Below are 20,079 nucleotides of genomic sequence, written 5' to 3'. Positions count from 1 at the left end.
AATTAGATGCTGAGGAAAGACTCAAGACCTTGATCAACATCCTTGGCCTTAAACGCAGATTAAAAGGACTCTTGAGATTCTGTCTCATTCGGACATGGATGACATGCCTCAGAGAGGCAGAGGCAGGCAGATCTCTATGAGTTTGAGGCCAGCTTGGTCTACAAAGTTAGTCCAGAACAGCCAAGGTTACATGGAGAAACCCTGTCTCAAAAAAACAAAAGTTTCTGTGTCACCTCATCGGGAAGGCTCATTGGATATACAAATGACAGCAAATGCTGGCGTGGACATAGAGGAAGACCAGGATGAGGTGGTGAACATGCACAGGATGGAGAGAAAGGCCAAGGGTGCTGACAGGCGCTTAATTGTTTCCACTGAAAGTGCCGCTCAGAAACAGCTGCAGCTTTTCTAGGGTACCAGGAGCAGAATCTCCAAGATTATGTTTGAGGGGTCGGGTAGGAAAGAGGGTTCAACTTCTTCAAGCAAAGTAGCCCAAAAGTTCTTAAGGTAAACAGCCACACCAGATGGAAGCTAGGAATTCCTTGGTGAGTGTTCAGAAGGTCATATCAGCTCAACAAAAACAACTAGAACCCAAGAGTTTCTGGTAAATTCAGGATTGGCTGTAATGCTTGATGTTTCCCTGTCCTGAGCTATACCCAAACACTTTTTTCCACGGGTAGTCATTATTCTAAGGTTCCTGATCATGGGTAGGTGAGAACTGGATGGCAAGTTGTCCTTTGACCTCTATATATTAATCATAGCCTACAGCTAATCACACAGAGTCTTGTTTGGGTGTGGGCCAAGCAGCATTTTGAGCTGGCCTACTGCTACTGTGCGATGAAGCTCAAGCCTTGGCTTTGAGGACTCTGGAAGTAGAAACCCTGCCACTCCCACATACATCATCAGCAACAGTTCCCATCAGTGGGAGATAAGCCACAATTTCCAGGGCCCCAACAGTGTTCAGTGAGATGCTTGAATCTCCACTATCCCCATCTACCCCTGTCATGGATTGCCACAGCCAGATGTCAACACTACTGGGTACCTACCTGCCCTTGAAGGAAGTGCTTTATTAAGTTCTATACTATCATGACACTGATCAATACCGTGGACTTTGCCTACTATAGGGTTTTCTGTTACTGTGATAGAACACTGACCAAAAAGCAACTGAGAAGGAAAAGACACTTCCAGGTAACTGTCCATCACTGAGGGAAGTCAGGGCAGGAAGTGAAGCAGAGGCTACGGCGGGGTGCTGCTTACTGGCTTGATCTGTGTTTTCTTACTGCACCAAGGACCATCAACCTGTGGTGAGCTGGGCCCTCTCATGTCCATTGAAGCCATCCAAAGTTCAGAGAAACCTACATTTCTTTATGCTATTTCCATTTGTTTTATATCTAGTCTCTAATTTTAGCTCATTTCCTAAATGATTTTAGAACTCAACTCTTGAAGTTCTATTACAGTACAGTGCAACTTAATCCCAGCACTTGCAGCCTAAAGCAGGATGCTCCCAGGTTTGAGGCCATCCTGGGCTATACTGCAGGGCTCTGTCTAGAAAATGTGGCTGTCTGTGTCTCGGTGGTAGGGCTCTTCCAGCTCTGTGGTGAGGAGCTTGCTGTGTGGTTGAGATGAAGAGCACTGGCTTAGCATTTTTCGAAGATCCTATCTATTCAAGGCAACAAGCTCCTGTCACCTGCCACCCATTCCTACTTCCTTAACATCTGCCTCTGTTCATTCGTGTTGCTGTTTGGTGTTTGCTATTTGACTGGACTGTTGGTATCTGGACAATGAAGAGTGGAATTGCCCCAAGGAACTACATCTAAAAAGTCCTCAACCCTCTTTTCCTAATAACCTTCTTTCTCCCCTCTCATCAGTGGGTTGGAAAGGAGATAGAAATGTTTAAATGAAGTAGGTTTTTGAAAAATCTAAGCCTATGGGTGATTTCAGAGACACCTCATAGCTTTCAGTCAGATACCGTGGGTGTCAGGCAGAGGTCAGGGAAGTGGGAGTGGGTGGGCAGCCCAGCTTTCTGCTTTGCTTCCTGCCCTTTCTTTCTCCTGACAGGGATACACTTGGCCACATTAACTCTCAAAGGACAACTCTGGTAGGCTTCTGTCGGCAAGCTTAGCAGAGTGTCGTTCATAGTGTCAGGGATTGGCACTCTGATAGGGTGGGTCTTTGGTTGGGCCAGGCGTTGGTTGGGCATTCCCTCAATCTCTGCTCTATCTGCTCTATCTTTATCCCTGCACATCTCCTAGGCAGGCTAAATTTTGAGTCAAGGTGTTTGTGGGTAGATTGGTGTTCACCCCCTCTGCTAGGAGACCAGCCTAGTTAGAGGCTGCCCTCTTCAGTCTCCTCTGCTACTTGGAGTCCCTGCTTGAGCCTCCCTCATCTCCTCCCAGGAGCCCACCCTGACTTAGGTCTTCAGCTTGTCAGAAAGTTGTCCCCACCCTTGGTTTCTCTTTCCTTTTCTTGATAAGGTTCTCACTATAAGGGAAGCTGTCATCACACTCAGAGACATTTTCCACATATGTAAGTTCATGGAAAATGTTTTAAAATGGAGATATTAAAAAAAAATAAGTGCTACTGGATACCATTAATGCCAGCACTCGGGAGGCAGAGGCAGGTGGATCTTTGAGTTTGAAGCCAGCCTCGCCTACATAGTGAGTTCCAGGACAGCCAGGGCTACACAGACAAACCATGTCTCAAGGAAAAAAAGGTAAGTGGAGGCCAGGAGCTTGATTGGGGGGTGGGTGTGAGGACGGGGATGCCAGGAACACTCCAGGTGAGGCAAACTTCCAGCTTAGTTCAGTTTTGAAGTATTAGTTCTGCGAATGCAGCCAGATATCATCACGGAGATGAACAGGGTCTCCTCCAGGAAAGAAGTCATCTGCAAGAGCTTAAACATGTATCTTGGAGTGAACCTGAGCAAGGAAGAGAATGACCTGTATGATGAAGAATTGGAAACATTGAAGGTAGAAACGGAGTAAGGCAGTGAAAATCGGGAGCCCCACGCAACAGAAGGGTTATCTTCTAAACTGCCATCCTACCTAAAGCGGTCTATACATCTAATAGTCCCAAACAGAACTCCAGGATTACCTTTCCTAGATGTAGAAACATTCTTAGGGTTTATGTGAAAGCTGACTGGGGCTACTCAAGGCAATCATAAGAACGAAGAATAATGTGGAGGTATCACACACCTGATTTCAAATTATATGACAGATAAAACAGCACATCGCTGTTGCAAAAACAGACATGCAGATCAGCAACGTGTAACAGAAGAGGCCAATACACCCCCACACGAGGAAACTACTTGATTTTCGAAAAGGAAGCAAATGTACATTTGAGAAAACATACATCTGAAAAATAAAAACTTTTTCAACAGGCAATGGCGCGAAACCTGGATTCCAACCTTCAGGGACTCGAGAAGATAGTATGCCTGTATCTCTTGCCCTTCACACAATGCCACTCCAAACGGGTCAAGAACCTCAACGTAAGACCTGGTTCTCCAAAACTGCTAGTGAGATATGGCACATGCTTCCATGCACAGGTAAGGACTATCTGCTTTGAACCCCGGTAGCACTGGAAATAAGGCATCAGCAGGTGGGACTTCTTGCACTTCCGGAGCTTTTGTGCAGCAAGGAAATTGTCAGCTGAGTGGAGGTGGGCCCAGTGTGGCTTAGTCCTCGCTTCTGCTGCCTGCCGATCAAGATGGAGAACTCCTGGCTCTTTCTCCAGCACCATGTCTGCCTGCACACCACTATGCTCTCCGTCCCCCACCCCACAATAACAGACTAAACCTCTGAACTGTAAGCTGTCCCCAGTTAAAGGTTTTCCTTTATGAGAGTTGCCGTGGTCATGCTGTCTCTTCACAGCAATAAAACCCTAAGACACCATGTGTCCTCTTTCATGTATGGATCCTAGATTTTAGTATCTCATCTTGTGTGTGTGAGTTGGAGCACTTCTGGAAATCAGTGAATTAGAAATGGGCTGTGCTGGGTGCCTTAATGGAGGTGGAATACTAGAAAACAGGTGAAATGAAAGTAGACTTGGGATATGAGGGGTGGAAATGTTTAAAGCAGAGAAGGGAATGGGGCAATTGGGGGAAAGTATGAAAACCTACCACCTTGCAACTAATTAAAAAGACAATACAAATAATGGCTTGAAGGGAGATGACCTGCCTGGCTGAATAATGCTTCTCCTAGAAGCAATGAAATGCTAAACAGAAATCCCAGTAATAGGCGTGAGTTGTTTGTTAAGGGAGAACTCAGGGGCCCCGCAAAAAACTCTGGGTGGCCAGTCAGAACTAGCTAATAAGACCCTATTGCCAAAGATACCACACAGTCTGCACTGCAAGTCGAAAAACTGGCTACATTTGAGTTGGAAATGTTGTATGGCTTTCACTGTTGTATGGCTTTCACGGGGTTAGAAAGCGCTGAAGGTTTCTGATAGGGAGAAGGGGCATCAACAGCCTAATCCAGTTGTGAGACCTACAAACTACAGCACCAACCCGCCAATCAAGAAGGGCCCACTAGTACAAGAGTGGCATGTCTTCTATGTGAGCAACGAACAGCTCTGATGGACTTGAGGCCTGCTTCACAAAAGGGAATCTATGCCTGGTACTGTAAACGCATTCAGGAGCCCAAGCCTGGGGAGGTCATAGGCGCTAACAGGGAACTTGCTAATATGTAATTTTGAGAGAGAGAGCTGGGGAGCATGGAAGTGGTTAGAGGAGGCAGAAGTCAAAATTGGTGTAAATAGAATTCTCATGTGCTGGCTAGTTGTTTGTCAACTTGACACAAACTACAGTTACCTGGGAGGGGGAGCAGTGGCTGAGAAAACTCTTACATCAGGTTGGCATTTGAGCAACACTGTGGGGCATTTTCCTGGATAACGATTGATGTTGGATGGTCCAGCTCACTGGCCGGCACCACCAATGGGCAAGTGGTCCTGGGTGGCACAAGAAAGCAGACTGAGCAAGTCATAGGGAGCAAGCCAGTAAGAAGCATTCCTCTGTGGCTTTAGCTTCAGTTCCTAACTCCAGACTCCTGCCTTGATTTCCTGTGTTGACTTCCCTGGACAATGGACTGCATTCTGTGAGTTGAAGCCTCTTCCTCCTCAAGCTGCTGCTGGCCACGGTGTTCATCAGAGCAATAGTTTTCTATTGTTCTAACCAGGTTAGGACAACTCAAGTATAAAGTTTACAAAAATCTGAAACTTTAAATATAAGCAAAGGTTGGAAAATCTGAATATAGAAGCCTGAGTACTTGGTATTAAGTTTTGGATCCATGTCAAAGACTCGATGTTAATTTTTTTTTAATTACACTTTATTCATTTTGTACCCCCCCTATAAGCCCCTCCCTCCTCCTCTCCCGATCCCACCCTCCCTCCTCTTTCTGCATGCATGCCACTCCCCAAGTCCACTGATAGGGGAGGTTCTCCTCTCCTTTCTGATCTTAGTCTATCAGTTCTCATCAAAAGTGGCTGCATTGTCCTCTACTGTGGCCTGGTAAGGCTGCTCCCCCCTCAGGGAGAGGTGATCAAAGAGCAGGCCAATCAGATTATGTCAGAGGCAGTCCCTCTTCACATTACTATGTAACCCACTTGGACACTGAACTGCCATGATGTTAAAATTTTTGACACCAGTCTGTGATAATTGCACAGATCCCAGTGAAGCAAATGAGGCCATGCGGAAATGCCCTACAGGGATATTGGTTTGTCAGTTTCTCTTCTCTCCTTGCTTCCTGCTCTAGTAAGGTGGGTGGCTCTATGTGTTCCTGCCAAGACGTTCTTCCCCACCAAAGTATCAAAGTAAAACACTGACAGCCATAGGTGAGTCTAAACCCTTCTCCACTATAGTATGTTTCCTGTGGGTATTTCGTCAGAGCAAAGGAAAACTTAAAAAAAAAAAAAAAAATGTCAACTGATTTTCCATGAAGGTTGTAATAACACATTCAGAAAACAAGTTCTTGACACTTCATTTTGATTCAGTACAATGTAATGGTGATCGGACACGGGTGTTAGGACAGAGGTAGCAATTCACAATTGAAGCACCAGCCTGGCAACAGTACCAATTCTCAAGAAGCTAGAGGAACACATTGACACATGCTGGAACAAACTGCCCACACTGCTTCTAGACTCTTGTACTAAACAGTACCCACCCTATAATTTGGTCCTCTAGCTTCTGTGGGACAAGAGTGCACTGGACATTGGGTCTTTGGCTCCTATAAAACCCTGAGCACCCTGTAATCTGGCCTCCAGCACCAGATGGTCAAAGATCAAGTGTTGCAGAAAATATAAATGTTGGGCTAATCATGTTTATTGTTAAAACCTGTAACTATTACAGCAGTATCATCTAACCGCTGTTAAATCAGTAAAGATACAGACAGCTGATAGATCTTAGAATAGCCGTGTTTTCCCTAGGACTGGGCAGATATTAGCCCCTAAGCTACCTAATTGCTTCCCAACCCCCATCCAATGCCCCCTGCCTTCATCATTCTTATCTGGGCTACTCCCCCCCATGATTCCATAAATACTCGCCTATGCTCTTCGCCTGGGCCACTTCGCTTCACGAGGAGCTTTGGAGTTTCTCCTCCCAGCCCACGCGGTTCTTTGTTATCCTAAGGCAACTCTGCACTCCTTCCCCCTCTCCTGTGATAATTCTGCCCCCAAAGCCCATGAACCTTCCTTCTGCCCTGTTTTTGTGTAGAATTATTCAGCCAATCAGAAATAATTTCTTAGGCAAGGTTACAAACATCATTTTGAGGTACATGTGTGTCTGCTCTTATAAGACAGCACGCAGACCTCAGGGAGCCGAAGAATTAGAATGTTAGAACACAGACGGCATCAGACCACACACCCAACAGTCAAGGCAGAGCCCCGGCGTTTCTCCAGTATACCCAATGTCACTCTACGATTTGGGCTCCGGCGGCTGCTAAGGTCAATGTGGGCATGGGGTTCTGACGCCTCAGGGTCCCAGCAGTCACTGCAGGACCCAGAGTCTCTACTGCCGAGGTTACTTCAGGTCTGTGGCTCTACCCACAGACTGAAATTTCAGAAATGTCTACCCACAGGTCTGAAATTTGTTATCTTGCCCCAACCAGCTTCACGGAATTCAGGGAACAACCGAGGTTTAGACTCCGTGTGGTCACCTTCATGCTTAGCGAGCAGCCCCACCCTTAGTCCTGCTGTCACACAGCCAAGAGGCCCCTCAGCAATAGTTGAGAATTCATAGTGACCCACAAGGAGGAAGAGAATAGTTGCAATCTTTTGAAACCCTAAAACCCACCTCTAATGACACAGCAGCTCCAGTAAGGCCACACTTACTGATCCTTCCCAAACAGTTCCACCAACTGGGGACCAGGTGTTCAAACATGAGCCTATGAGGGTCACTGTCATTCAAATTGTGAGTCCAATTAGATATTGATCAGATGAAAAGAAAACAAAAAACAAAAACCTCTTAATATATATGTAAGACCTGGAGAGGACAGGAGCTCCACAAGGAGAGCAACAGAACCAAAAAATCTGGTCCCAGGAGTCTTTTCTGAGACTGATACTCCAACCAAGGACCATTCATGGAGATAACCTAGAACCCCTGTTCAGATGTAGCCCATGGCAGCTCAGTCTCCAAGTAGGTTCCCTCGTAAGGGGAACAGGGACTGTCTCTGAACTCAGTGCTGGCTCTTCGACCAGGCGTTAGAGGAGGACAATGCAGCCAGTCCTGATGGGACCTGATAGGCTAGGGTCAGATGGAAGGAGAGGAGGACCTCTCCTATCAGTGGACTTGGAGAGGAGCATGGGAGAAGAGGGAGAGGGCTACAGCTGGGATACAAAGCAAGTAAACTGTAATTAATATAAAAAATAAAAATTTAATTAAAAAAGAGTACATATGTTATCCCTGAACAGCAGACAACCCAACAAACAGAAACTGTTATTAAATAACATTTAATAATTAAAATTTTAAGCTATTTATTATGTATATGCACACACATGTGGAAGATAATTTTCTGGAGTCATTTTTCTCCTTCCACCTTGCTTTTAAGGCAGGGTCTCTCTCATTTCTGCCACTGTATTCTTAAGCTTCTGGCTGATTCTGCCTAACCACAACTATTACAGATGCTTGTGCTGCTACATTTGGCTTTTACATGGGTTATGGAAACGTAAGTGGAAGTTTTCAGGAGCACATGCAAGTGCTTTATACATTTAGCCATCTTCCCGAGCCCTGAATGCACTTTAATCCCAGTGGTAGTGTATATCATTCTTTTTCTTGATTCTTTTTTTTTTCTTTTTTACCTTATACAGGTGAATATTGAGCTGTGGAATTTTTGTCTTTACACATTATGCTCTAGCTTTTAAAGATGTTTCTAATCACTGTCCTTAACAAAATTCACTTACTGTCACTTTCAGGTTTTCCATACAATACAGTCGACCATGGTTTAACTATAAATATATATATATACATCCTTGCACTTGAGACTTGTGACCCATCAATAAGACATGGCCAAGAGATGTCATTAGGGCCAGTGGAGCTGTCTGCCCCGGGAAGGACTGGGGGATTCAAAGCTGTCTCCTGGTTCACCATAATTTCCAGGCAGTAAAAGAATGTTTATTACCTTGGTAGCTATGCCTTACAAATAGCAATTTCACTACTCCATACATGTCCCCAGGCACTATAGTGCTTGGATATACACACCGGAGTAGACAGTTCATCACCGCTCATATTTATCTGAAGATTGTCAGGGCATAAAGCTCTTACACGAAGTGTTGTATGAAATAATCAATAGAAGTAAGGTATAAAAGTCACGATAAATGCCCACATAACTGTGTATAACTGGGTGACAAGACTCAAACAAAAAGGGGTTTTTGGTGCCACACAAATTCCTAAGGCAACCATGATCAAATGAGTCTAAAGATAACCTGGTCTACAAAGATTTTTTTCAATGCCATTAACATATGAAGATTAATTTTACAAAAAGGGTACAATAAAGCATCAATTTCTTCACTTGCTAATGTTTTTTCAAACAATCGATTCAAAAGCATAAACATAGTACAGATGATCTTGTTATTGTTAGTTTTAAAATTGTGTTGCAGTTTCTCTTAATCCTGCTAGCATCCAAATAATTGAGCCTAGACTATTATATTTGTTTAATAAGCTTTAAGATATAATACTGAGCAGTTTTTAACTCAATTCTAATCCTCTAACTTAGTCTGGCCTTTTTGCCAAAATCCCTTAGATGGTTGCATTCTACAGCTTTCCCTGTTCCAGCTGCCTTTTCTCATGTTTCCTGGACCTATGCCTATGGCTCAATCCCCACTTCCTCTCTTCTCCTTGGCTGGCAGGAAGTTCAACCCTTTTTTCTCCCTTGCTCAATGGTTGGCTCTTAAACTCCTTTAATGACATATTAGTGAACAAATGGAGAGCATAGGTTAGTCAGGAGATTCTCTGAACAAGGACTGCAGCCAGATTATGGGGGCAGGTGTGTACAAAGAAATCAGCATTTAAATTTTTATGCAGTGCTCGATAACATTATGCCTACATGACCTTGAAAACCCTTTTTAATACAAAAGAACAATACACAGGCCTGGTAAGCACACCATCATTTGGCCTCATTACCATGGATTATTTGAAATGCTGGTGTGTCTGATTACTAGATTTATAGTTTTGTTTGGTTAGATGGTTTAGTTTTTGCATGAGTCTCTGACGAATAAGGGAATTACAGCAACCTGTTCCCTACTTGTATTTTGTGCTTTATCTCCTGTGCAGCCTGTTCTGTTTTGTTTTACATTTTTGGTTATGATCCTAGCCTTTAATCGTTGAACCATCTCTCCAGTAATTTTTTTAAAACTCATTTTGTATATGCTGTGGGGCAGGAATAAGGTTGCTGTGTAATTCAAAGGCTGATTTCTATACCCCATATCTGGTCCTTGTTATGAGAATCTCCTGTCTCACTGCTTTGTAAACACTGCTCCCCAGTTTTCCCCTGACATGCCAATAAAGCATCTTAAGAGCCAATCACTGAGCAGGGAAGAGAATAGGGCTGGACTTTCAGGGGAGGAAGGTTTAGTAGTAAGGGATTCAGCTATGAGCAGTAAAACATGCAAGTATTTCTGGGATATACACTTGGAGGAAACCAGACTGGTTTAGAGGGTTAAGAATAGAGAAACAACTGCTCAGTTATTGTACAGTGAAGTTTATTATTAAACAAATATAAAAGAATCCCAGTTATCTGTGTGGGTTAAGAGAGAAACTGAGAAACAGTTTTATAAAAAATAACTAACACTGTGGGTGTGTACATGCCACAGCATTCACAAAGGGTACCTTGCAAGATCTGGTCTGTCCTACCATCTAGGTTCTAGGGAATCAAACTCAGGTCATCATATACGGTGACAAATATCTATTCAATGAGCCATCTCACCATCCTCCTTTTCTTTAAACTTTTTGTTGTTCACAGGTGTTTAGGTGTGCACCTAAACTCACACAGAAATGAGAAGTTGGATTTGAATGTACCAACTATGGTACATAGTCTCATAGTGGGCCTCTTACTGAACCTGGGGCTCACGTCTCAGCTAGGCTAGAAATCAGCAAGTTCAGGAGATCCTTTTGTCTCCCCCGTGGTCGAACTGGGCTGACAAGTGTTTGCAGGGACCCTGACTTGTCAAGCTGGTACTAGGATCATCACAATTATAGAGCAAGTGCTCTTAACCACTGAGCTTTCTAACAACATCTTTGTGGAGTCTCTGATGGCAGATAAGTCATCCAAGAAATACTGAGTCAATACAATCCTGTTTTGTTTTGTTTTTTCATATGCTGTTCTCTGCTGTGGCTTCTCATTTGTATGGGTCTTTGATATCAAATGAGGTTATAAATTGCACTGGAAAACTTTCCTACATTTTTTATATTCTGTAAAGCTTCTCAATTGTGAATTCTCCCATAAAGACCTTTACATAAAGGTCTACTTTATGTAAAATTCCTTCTTGCATTCCTCATATTTGTAGGGCTTATCAACTGTATGAGTTCCCTGATGTACAGTAACTTCTGACTTGTGGTAGAAGGTTTTCTTGTGTTCTTCATTCATGAAGCGTCTTCCCTGTATGTCTTTTCTGATGTGCTGTGAGTTGACACTTCCAGTGGAAAGATTTATTGCATTCTTTACATTCATAATGATTCTCAGATGAATGAGTTATCCGATGTGCAGTGAGCTGTGACTTATGGGAGAAAGCTTTCCTGCATTCTGTACATTCATAAGGCTTCTCACCTGTGTGCTTTTTCTGATGTATAGAGAGCTTTGACTTTCGAGAAAAAGGCTTCTTGCACACTTCACATACATAAGGCTTTTCACCCAAATGAGTTTTCCTATGTCGATTAAGGTCTGACTTGTAAGAGAAAGCTTTCCTGCATTCTGTACATTCATAAGGTTTCTCACCTGTATGATGAGCTCTTTCGTGTGCATTGAGATGAGACTGACGGAAGAAACATTTTCCACATTCTTTACATTCATAGGTCCTCTCTTGTCTATGAGTTTTCTGATGTGCAGTGAGGTCCGACTTCCAATAGTACATTTTACTACATTCATTACATTCATAGGGCTTCTCTACATTATGAGTTCTTCTGTAATGCTTAATGAGGGATGAATTACGACAGAAAACTTTCCTACATTCCTTACACTCATAGAGTTTCCCATTTCTGTGCAAAGTCTGATTCTTGGTTTCCTGTAATTTGTGGTAAGAAGTTTCTGCAAGTGCTCTGCCATGATGGGATTTTGTCCTTTTGTAGATTTTCTGTTGAGTCTTTAGTTGTGCCTTGAAACAAAGGAATTTGTTAGATTCCTTAGCACTCAAGCATTTTTTTTCCCCTAGAATGAGCTGCCTGATATTCTGAGGTATGAATTCTTAATGAAAGGTTTCTCATAATTGGTAAATATTTCTGCATGGACTTTACCATTTACTAATTTAGGCTCCTCACAAAACATTATCCGCATATACTACAGTCAGTACTTTGCTTCCACATAAGCCATGTCTTGGGCAAGAAAAACATTTCAAGTATTTACAGAATTTAACAGAGGCATGAAATTTCTTTATGTGTCAAAAGCTACCCTCTTGCTGAAAATACTGAATATAACACTGTGAACTTTACTTTTATGCAAACCAAGATTTACTGAGCAGTTTGGTGGGCTTACTTACTTAGATAAAAATTCTTCTGCAGCCTGCATCTAATTAAGCCCTTTTGGAAAAGGGCCAGAATTAACTGTGAAAATGTTCCGTGTTCGAAATAGGGTTTGACCTCACATTACATGTTTTACTTACTTCAATCATGTATTCACTTGACGTTCTTTGGTTAGTTATTCCAAAGTGGTGCAAATATATCCTAGGATGTTCCTTGCTGGCATCAATCAAAGCCCTCATTTTACGAACACCTGTAATATTAAAAATGCCATGAGTCAATAATTCATGAGTATTTTAATGGAATTTAAACACAAAAGTCATGCCTTCAGATGCTTATTGTGGTTTTATGTCAACCTGACAGAGCTAGAGTCATTAGGAAAAGAGGGAACCTCAATTAAGCAAATGCCCTGACCAGACTGGCCTGTGGGCAAGCCTGTGGTGCATTTTTTTGAATGATGTGGAAGGGTCAGTGTTCAGTGCCACCAATGGACTGGTGGTCCTAAGCCCCATAAGAGAGCAGAATGAGCAAGCCAGCAAGCAACGTGCTCTCTGCTCTAGCCCTGCTGTTGAGTTCCCACCCTGACCTTCCCTGCAGAGTACAAGCTGAAATAAAACCTTTCCTCCTAAGTTGCTTTACATCATGGTGTTTTAGAACAGCAACAGAAACCCCAACTAAGACATTTACTGACCTACGTACGGTAAGTGTCTATATCTTATTCTATAATGAATAACAAATTACACTAAAATACCAGGGTCCTAACTCGTGTCTTTCTGCTTTATTGTTGAAATGTAATAGACGGCCATCAGTTCTTTCCAAGTTTAACCAATAACTGTGTTAATCAGAGTAATCTTGCCTCACAGTTTTGTCTCAGGCTTTAAAAAAAAATGGGCCCATGCTTTCTGGTTTTTACAGTCTTCGGTGAGACTGTAAACATATATTATGCTAATATGTTTTTCTTCTATAGTAACTAAGCACATTCCTTTTTCGCCAGTTTCAGGAGTGTTAATTTGGACTTGAGGCAATTTAATTTTAATGACTCTTAAAAAGGTCTTTTGGGATCATGTCAATTTGTGATTAAAAATTACTCCCACACTGAGATATGGGTTACTATGCCTAGATTTCCATACTTCTAGTCCCTCTCTCGTCTCTACTATATGCCAGATTTACAGGTTGCATTTCTTTTTGTAATTTTCACTTCATTTCATTTCATTCATTCATTCATTCATTCATTGTGTGTATGTGTGTGTGATGTGTTTGTGTGTATATGTATGTATGTGAATGTTTGTATGTATATGAGTCTGTGTGTGGTCTGTGTATGGGTATGTGTAGGCCATGATGCATGTGTAAAAGTCCAAGAACAACTTGAAGGGCATCTGTTCCACTATGTGGGACCCAGGGATGAAACTCAGGTGGTTAGGCCTTGCAATAAGTGTCTTTATTCACTGAACCACCTAACTGGTCCAGGCTGGGATTCTTCATCATAGTAAAAGGGTATTAAATGTTGTGGTGGTCATGACTGCACTGTACTTTCTTTTGATCTGATTGCAACAATTCTCAAACTTATCTATAATCTCTGGGTTGTTTTTTTTTTTTTTTTTCTTGACACACTATGCATTCCACTGATTCTTTCCAGTGAATATTCCCATCCCAGGATTTCAGGTTATATTTCTTTCTCAATCTCTCAATTTCTTACTGTAGATTCTAAATTTCTCAGAAAAGCTTTAAATGTATTCTTCATTCATCTATTTATTTGAATACTCTTTCAGGTCATTGATCACTATTAAATTTAGCTTATGATTTTTGTGTCAGACATCTTTTCCACTTCCCTGTTTTTGGAATCAGTTATCAGAGAGCCAATATGCGTTGGAAGATCTGTCATATTTTGCCTGTTTTTCCCATAATTACTGTATCTATACTGCAGTTTGTACATCAAACTGTGAAGATGCACTGATCTTCCTATTTCATGTAAGGGGGACTTTGTCAGTATTCTTTACCTTAAAAAACCTGCTATACCACTCAGAGAAGAAAGTAAATCCAATATATAAACAAAAAATAAAGACAACTCCAACACCGTTGATCACACAAAGAACTAACAAAAAAACATAAGAGTAGTGAAAGTGAAATCTAATGAATGTTAAAAAGATAATGAAAGCAGAAGACAAACGGTACATTAAGTATATTAAAATGTCTCTAGGTTACTCATTTCCCTATTCTCTAACCATGATCACTATCAAGTCATTAATTTGTGTCCAACTATTAATTACATGCAAAAGTTAGAAAATGGTCATCAAAGTGAAAGTGTAATTAAATGAAGATATCTATAAATAGCAAATTCACTGCAAGCATTTGCTGCCATTAAAAACAACTATATATATTTCCTGGTAAACATTCTTTCTAGCTATTATCTTATCAGTCATTCATACCTTCAACTGACCATGTTCCACCTGACTGAAAGCCCTTTTAAGGAGATGCATCAAGTGACAAACATTGATAAGATAAAAATTACAAAGACAACTACCTATCTATAAATTAAAAAATAAAGAGGTTTTTGAAAAAAAAAAAGCTCCAGAGTTCCAATAACAAAACTATTACATAAAACAAGTAAGACAGCAAGACAAACAAGAGATTAGGTCAAACATCTACATAATAAAGATGGCTGAGATCTACACAGATGGATTCTTTTGGCAAATCTGAAGAAATAGACTTTAGCAACAAAAACAGGAAGAGTAATAGCAAGAATATTCTTTTTAAACTGGATTTAAAAAAGTAAAACCAAAAAGGTTGGACCCATGTGACCAGGTGTTTCAGGGCCAGGTTTGTATGAAATTATATAAAAACAGCTCAACATAACCACTATCTGACGAGCTTTCTCCCTGCTGACTTCCTAGCACACATTTACTGACCTGAGAAGCTCTGGACTGAAACCTCTGGTTGGCTCCATGGCCCAAATCCACGCTCCAACTTCATGATCAACTTAGGTTTGGCTATGCTGGGCTCTGTAAATAGAAACAGTAAGCAAATGGAGCCAGGGTGCTGTGACGCAGTCCAACAGGAGAGCAGAGCGCCACTTCCGGCTCTGCTCTTTGATGAATGAAGATGAGGCTGGTCAGAGCGGACCTGCACTTTCACCCTTCACTGGCTAGAAGAACTCCCCCATGTGGCACTAAACTGCAGGACAGATACCCCAAAATAAAAATTGGACAAAGTTCAGCAGGCTGGGAAGATGTTCCAGGGCTAAAAGCAAATACTGCTCTTGGGAGACTGCCTGAGTTAGGGTTTTATCGCTGTGAAGAGACATCATGACCACAGCAACTCTTAGGAAGGAAACATTTAACTGGGTCTGGCTCACAGTTCAGAAGTTTAGTCCATCATTGTCAAGTCAGGAAACATGGCGGCATGCAGCCAGACAAGGTGTTGGAGGACCCCCAGGCCACACCTCCTAATAGTGTCACTCCCCATAGGTCAAGGATTCAAATACTGAGTCTATGGGGGCCATACCTATTCAAACCACTGCAGGCATCACAGCTCAGTTTCCAGTATCAAAACCTGGCAACTGCCTGCTCAACTCCAGCTCTGTGGGGATCAGGAACTGGGAGAAGAGGGATGAGTGGTGACCACACCACACAGAATCCCAGGAATCTGACTTCAGAGAGCAGACTCCAGGAGCAGATCTAACCTCAGTGTGCAGTGTGTAAGCCTTCACATGATGGAAGGGCCTCCAGACCACCCCGTTCCAGCCTCAAGCACCAAGATCAATCAATCAGGTTGGTGTAATTGTTATAAGGAAGCATGGAGGGAGGGGTTTAAGGTCACCTCAGGAAACTTCCATAAAGAGGCGGGAAGTGGTCACTGCCCTAGCCTCAGCTCCATTTTGAGATTTCACTAGTGTGCTAGGAGTCCCTGGTGGATCAACAAGACCAGTCAAGGAACTGTAGGAGCCGGGACCCCTCACTCACCACTCCCTATGGGCCTCCATAGGGCTTATTCAACACTCCTCACACAGCTCTGGGTGAACATCGCCTTCCAGTGTCCACAGGCACTCCCTCTCACAGACACATACACAGAGCTAAGATACGAGTAAGTCTCTAAAGTGAGTAATGATTTCTATACTTGTTCACAAGGAAAAAGCATTTGCTGAGGCTGACGGGGAACCGGCCTCACCCAGGAAGAGCAGGCTGCGGTAGTTCTCCAGCATCACGTCCCTGTAGAGGCTCCTCTGGGCCGCGCTCAGCTCCTGCCACTCCTCCCAGGTGAAGCGCACGGCCACGTCCTCAAACGACACCAACCCCTGAAACGACATGTTTCTCTTCAGCTCAACGAGCACAAAATGGGAGTCCACTCCTCTCCTCCCTTCATTCCCCTACCCATGTGTGTGTGTGTGTGTGTGTGTGTGTTACTTGTTTCTTGTATTCTGTATCATGGGAAAAAGAAAAAAAAAAACAATACAAGCATCTTTATCTCTGTGTCAACAAAGTGAGCTGAGAAAACATAACTAGAGTTTCTAATTCCAACAAAAACAAAATCCACAGAACACTTGGCTATATCAAGTAGGTGTTATTAAGAGCAAGGTGAAAGAACACATAAACCCAACCACAAAAAAATAACATTCATGCCTGGAGCAGTGGCACACACCTGTAATCCCAGCACTTGGGGAGACAGAGGCAGGTGGATATTTGTGACTTGTGAGTTCAAGGCCAGCCTGGTCTACAAAGCAAGTCCAGGAGAGCCAAGGCTATACAGGAAAACCCTGTCTAAAAATTCAAGTTCCAAAGAAAGAAATACAAACACTGATGGTGACGTCATGGAGCTCTAGTACAGTGTATACAAAGCTATGAGCTCAGTTCTCAGCACCCACATTAGAACAAGTCAATCTTAGGGTTACCATTGCTGTGATGAAGCACCATGACCAAAAGCAACTTGGGGAAGAGGGGTTCCCCTCAACCGCAGCTCTATATTAATAGTCTATCATGAAAAGCAGTGAAGGCAGAAACTCAAACAGGACAGGAAACTGGGGGCAGGAGCTGCATGGAGACTATGGAGGGAGGCTTCCTCCTGGCTTGTCAGGTTGCCTTCTTACAGAACCCAGGACCACCAGTCTAGAAATGGCTCCACCCACAATGGGCTGGACCTATGGACTTGCTTACAGCCCCAACTTAATTAAGTATCTTCCCAATTGAGATTCCTTCCTTCCTATTAAATGACTTGTCAACAAGTTAAAACATCAAACTATCCAGCACAAAGTCCTATTCTCAAATTGTTAGCTCCAGCTCCAGGTGGGGTCACACAACTGAAGGTAGGAGTCAAAAACCTGGGAACACTAGAAGGTTTCGGAACAAGCAAAGATTAATCCAAGATCAAATGTGTCCAGAATGCAACATGTTTCTGGCAGGGCCCAGCTTTGTCCTCTGCGTGCCCTCAAGGTAGCATCTGTTCAGAACACAGAACGTACATGCTTTGCACAGAGCATGGCATCGCACCACCAGTGGGTGCCGTCTGTAACACCAGGTTCGGATTCAGGCCTGGGAGGAACTGCAGTTTTTGTACTCTACACAGTTACCTGCTCTTCTGAATCACAGCTTTTTGGTGGGAAATAAACACATTTAATATTTTCCTGCCACCATCTCTTGCCATTTATTTCTGCACTGTATTGTGTCAGCTAAATTAGCAATCTGCCTCAACAGCGAGCAAAGTTGTTTTCATTTTTAAAAAAATATCAATATTGGATGTATGCCAAAGCAGTTTTTTTCCCCTGTGAGAATAACTTTATTTTTTAAATTAACTTATTTTTTTAATTAATTAGTTTATTCACTTTGTATCCCAGTTGTAGCCCCCTCCCTCATCCCCTCCCAATCCCACCCTGGCCCTCTCATCTCCTCCCACAAAGCATTGTTTTAAAATAAGTTTATTATCAGCAAATGTTTTGTATGCATATCTATTTTGTACTCATGAGTCCCTAAGGGTGGCCAAGTACTTCCTGGTGGAAAAATGGGTTACAAGTACAAACATTTAACACTCCTGACTTTACTTCCACCCATAGGTGACAAGGTCGATAAACAGCAACACATGCAACACGCCCCCTCAAAAGCAAAAATGATTGACAGATCTCAGTATACTGACACTGAGAAAATGAGCACAGACTACATGGGCAACATGTCAGAGATCTGGAAGATGATTCTCAACACCCCGAGACCCTGGCTAAGTAAGCCTGACCAACTCCATGATGAACTCACTCTCTTGCTAGACAGAACAGGCCCATTCCCGTTCTCCATTCCTCAGAAAAAGAGACTTCAGTTGCAGGGAAAAACACAGAAATCAGCTCGGCCAGAACAGTTGGCCTAGAGAAATAAGGTTGCTTAGCTACTGGCCTGAGAGGCCCCTAAGCCCAATCAGAGTCAGGTGGCCTCCACGGGCACCAGCCAATCCACACAGCGGCAGTAGGGATTCTCCGCCATGTTGTGAAGGTGGCGGCCCTGGCATGATGGTCTGTAATGCCAGCTTCATGGGACTGCAGAGACCACCAGGAGACGACTTGATGCAAGAGCAAGAAAGCTTTATTAGGAGAGCGATCAAACTTGGGACCCAAGTCTCACTGAGGCAGCAGTAGAGAAATGGGCCCCTGAGCCCTGAGTGAGGAGGGTTTTTAAAGGGAAAGACTGTGAGCAGGGGGTTTCCATGACAGCGAGCAGGAAGGCACACGCTTCCATGACAGCAAGGGGGGGGGGGGTGTTCATTCATGCCTTGACGTTACAGGATCAGGTAAAAGTTAGAGGGGCGAGGTGACCTTCTCTGAGGTACAATTGCCTAAGGCATATCCCTCTCTGAGACACAATTGCCTAAGAAATATGATCACATTAGCTATTCTTTTAAACTATATCTGAAACATTGGGGAGATTTTTCCCATCCGATTCCCAACCAATTTTCATTGATTATTGCCAGGGAGATTGTCTCTATTTTCTATGAAGTATTTATTCTGTGATATTTCCAGGAGGCTGTTGCTAGGAGAGTTAACTTTGTTTTCTGCCAGGAGCACATTTTGTGATATTTCCTGGTACCTGAATTCAGCTCCCAGTCAAGACGGCTCTTTATTTCAAAAGGAGTTATTCTCAAGCCTAACTATCCCCAGGCTAACTTAAACTCTTCAGGCCCTCTGCAAAACAAAAGCTTTTTGTTGTTGCATGCTATCTTCTGGACTAACTTCCCAAGGTAAGAAAGGTTCAAAGCCTATTGTTTAATGTATAGGGATCTACATTAACCTACGTAGATCATAAAACAAACTCCCTAATTAATAGAATTAATAGAAAATAATTAATTAATAGGAAAGAATCTGTTAGGCCCAACAAGAGCCTAAATATAAGAAGGTATGAAGAGAACTCAGGAAACTAATCATCCATCGATGCAAAAAAAACACAAGAGGTTACTCTTGACCATTGTGCAATGGGGTCACCCCTGCTGGTCAGCTAGGAGTGGCACCGGGAGACAAAGACCTTAGGTTTTTAAAAGACACAAGGCGGGAATCTCCTGGGGTTGACTTCTTGGTGATTTAGGATTGGATGAAGTGTTTAACTTTTAAAATAATTGGTCAGTTCTGGTCACCCTTAGGTCCAGTCAGCCCTGTCGTAAATATCTGATCGTCCAGTCAGTTTGGAATTTCCTGCCATCACAGTTAAATGTGGGAGGGTGATTAACTCATCCCATTGTCTGTTCTGAGGAGTGGGGGTTACAGGCTTTGGATCAAAGGTCAGGAGAAGGATTGGGGCCATTTGGTCCAGTTTCCAAACAAAGCCCATCTCACCGGCGCCAGCCGGTGATTTTTTTCTCCATTTAGTAGAGATCTCTGCTTGTTCTCTTCCTTATCTCTGCCCTCACAGATAGCTAATGTCAGGAACTTTTACATTTCTCAGTTCTCTGGAGAAGCACTAAGAGGC

General features: G+C 42.9%; 1 protein-coding gene across 1 annotated transcript in view; it reads right to left on the bottom strand.

Moving 5' to 3' along the window:
- Positions 1–7,839: 7,839 nt before the first annotated feature.
- The window catches only part of LOC110552487 (zinc finger protein 809-like), a 40,281-nt gene continuing 28,041 nt past the window's right edge, over positions 7,840–20,079 (bottom strand). Inside the window, 5 exon segments of the mRNA XM_060383046.1 lie at positions 7,840–11,061; positions 11,063–11,790; positions 12,295–12,404; positions 15,058–15,150; positions 16,316–16,442. Of these exon segments, the coding sequence (XP_060239029.1) occupies positions 10,944–11,061; positions 11,063–11,790; positions 12,295–12,404; positions 15,058–15,150; positions 16,316–16,442 (1,176 nt within the window). The 3' untranslated portion in view covers positions 7,840–10,943.

This window comes from Meriones unguiculatus, chromosome 1 (genome assembly GCF_030254825.1).
Source record: "Meriones unguiculatus strain TT.TT164.6M chromosome 1, Bangor_MerUng_6.1, whole genome shotgun sequence".
In the NCBI taxonomy this organism is placed as follows: Eukaryota; Metazoa; Chordata; class Mammalia; order Rodentia; family Muridae; genus Meriones; species Meriones unguiculatus.
Note: the sequence above shows the minus strand (reverse complement) of the source record. Positions and strands in the feature narration are given on the sequence as shown.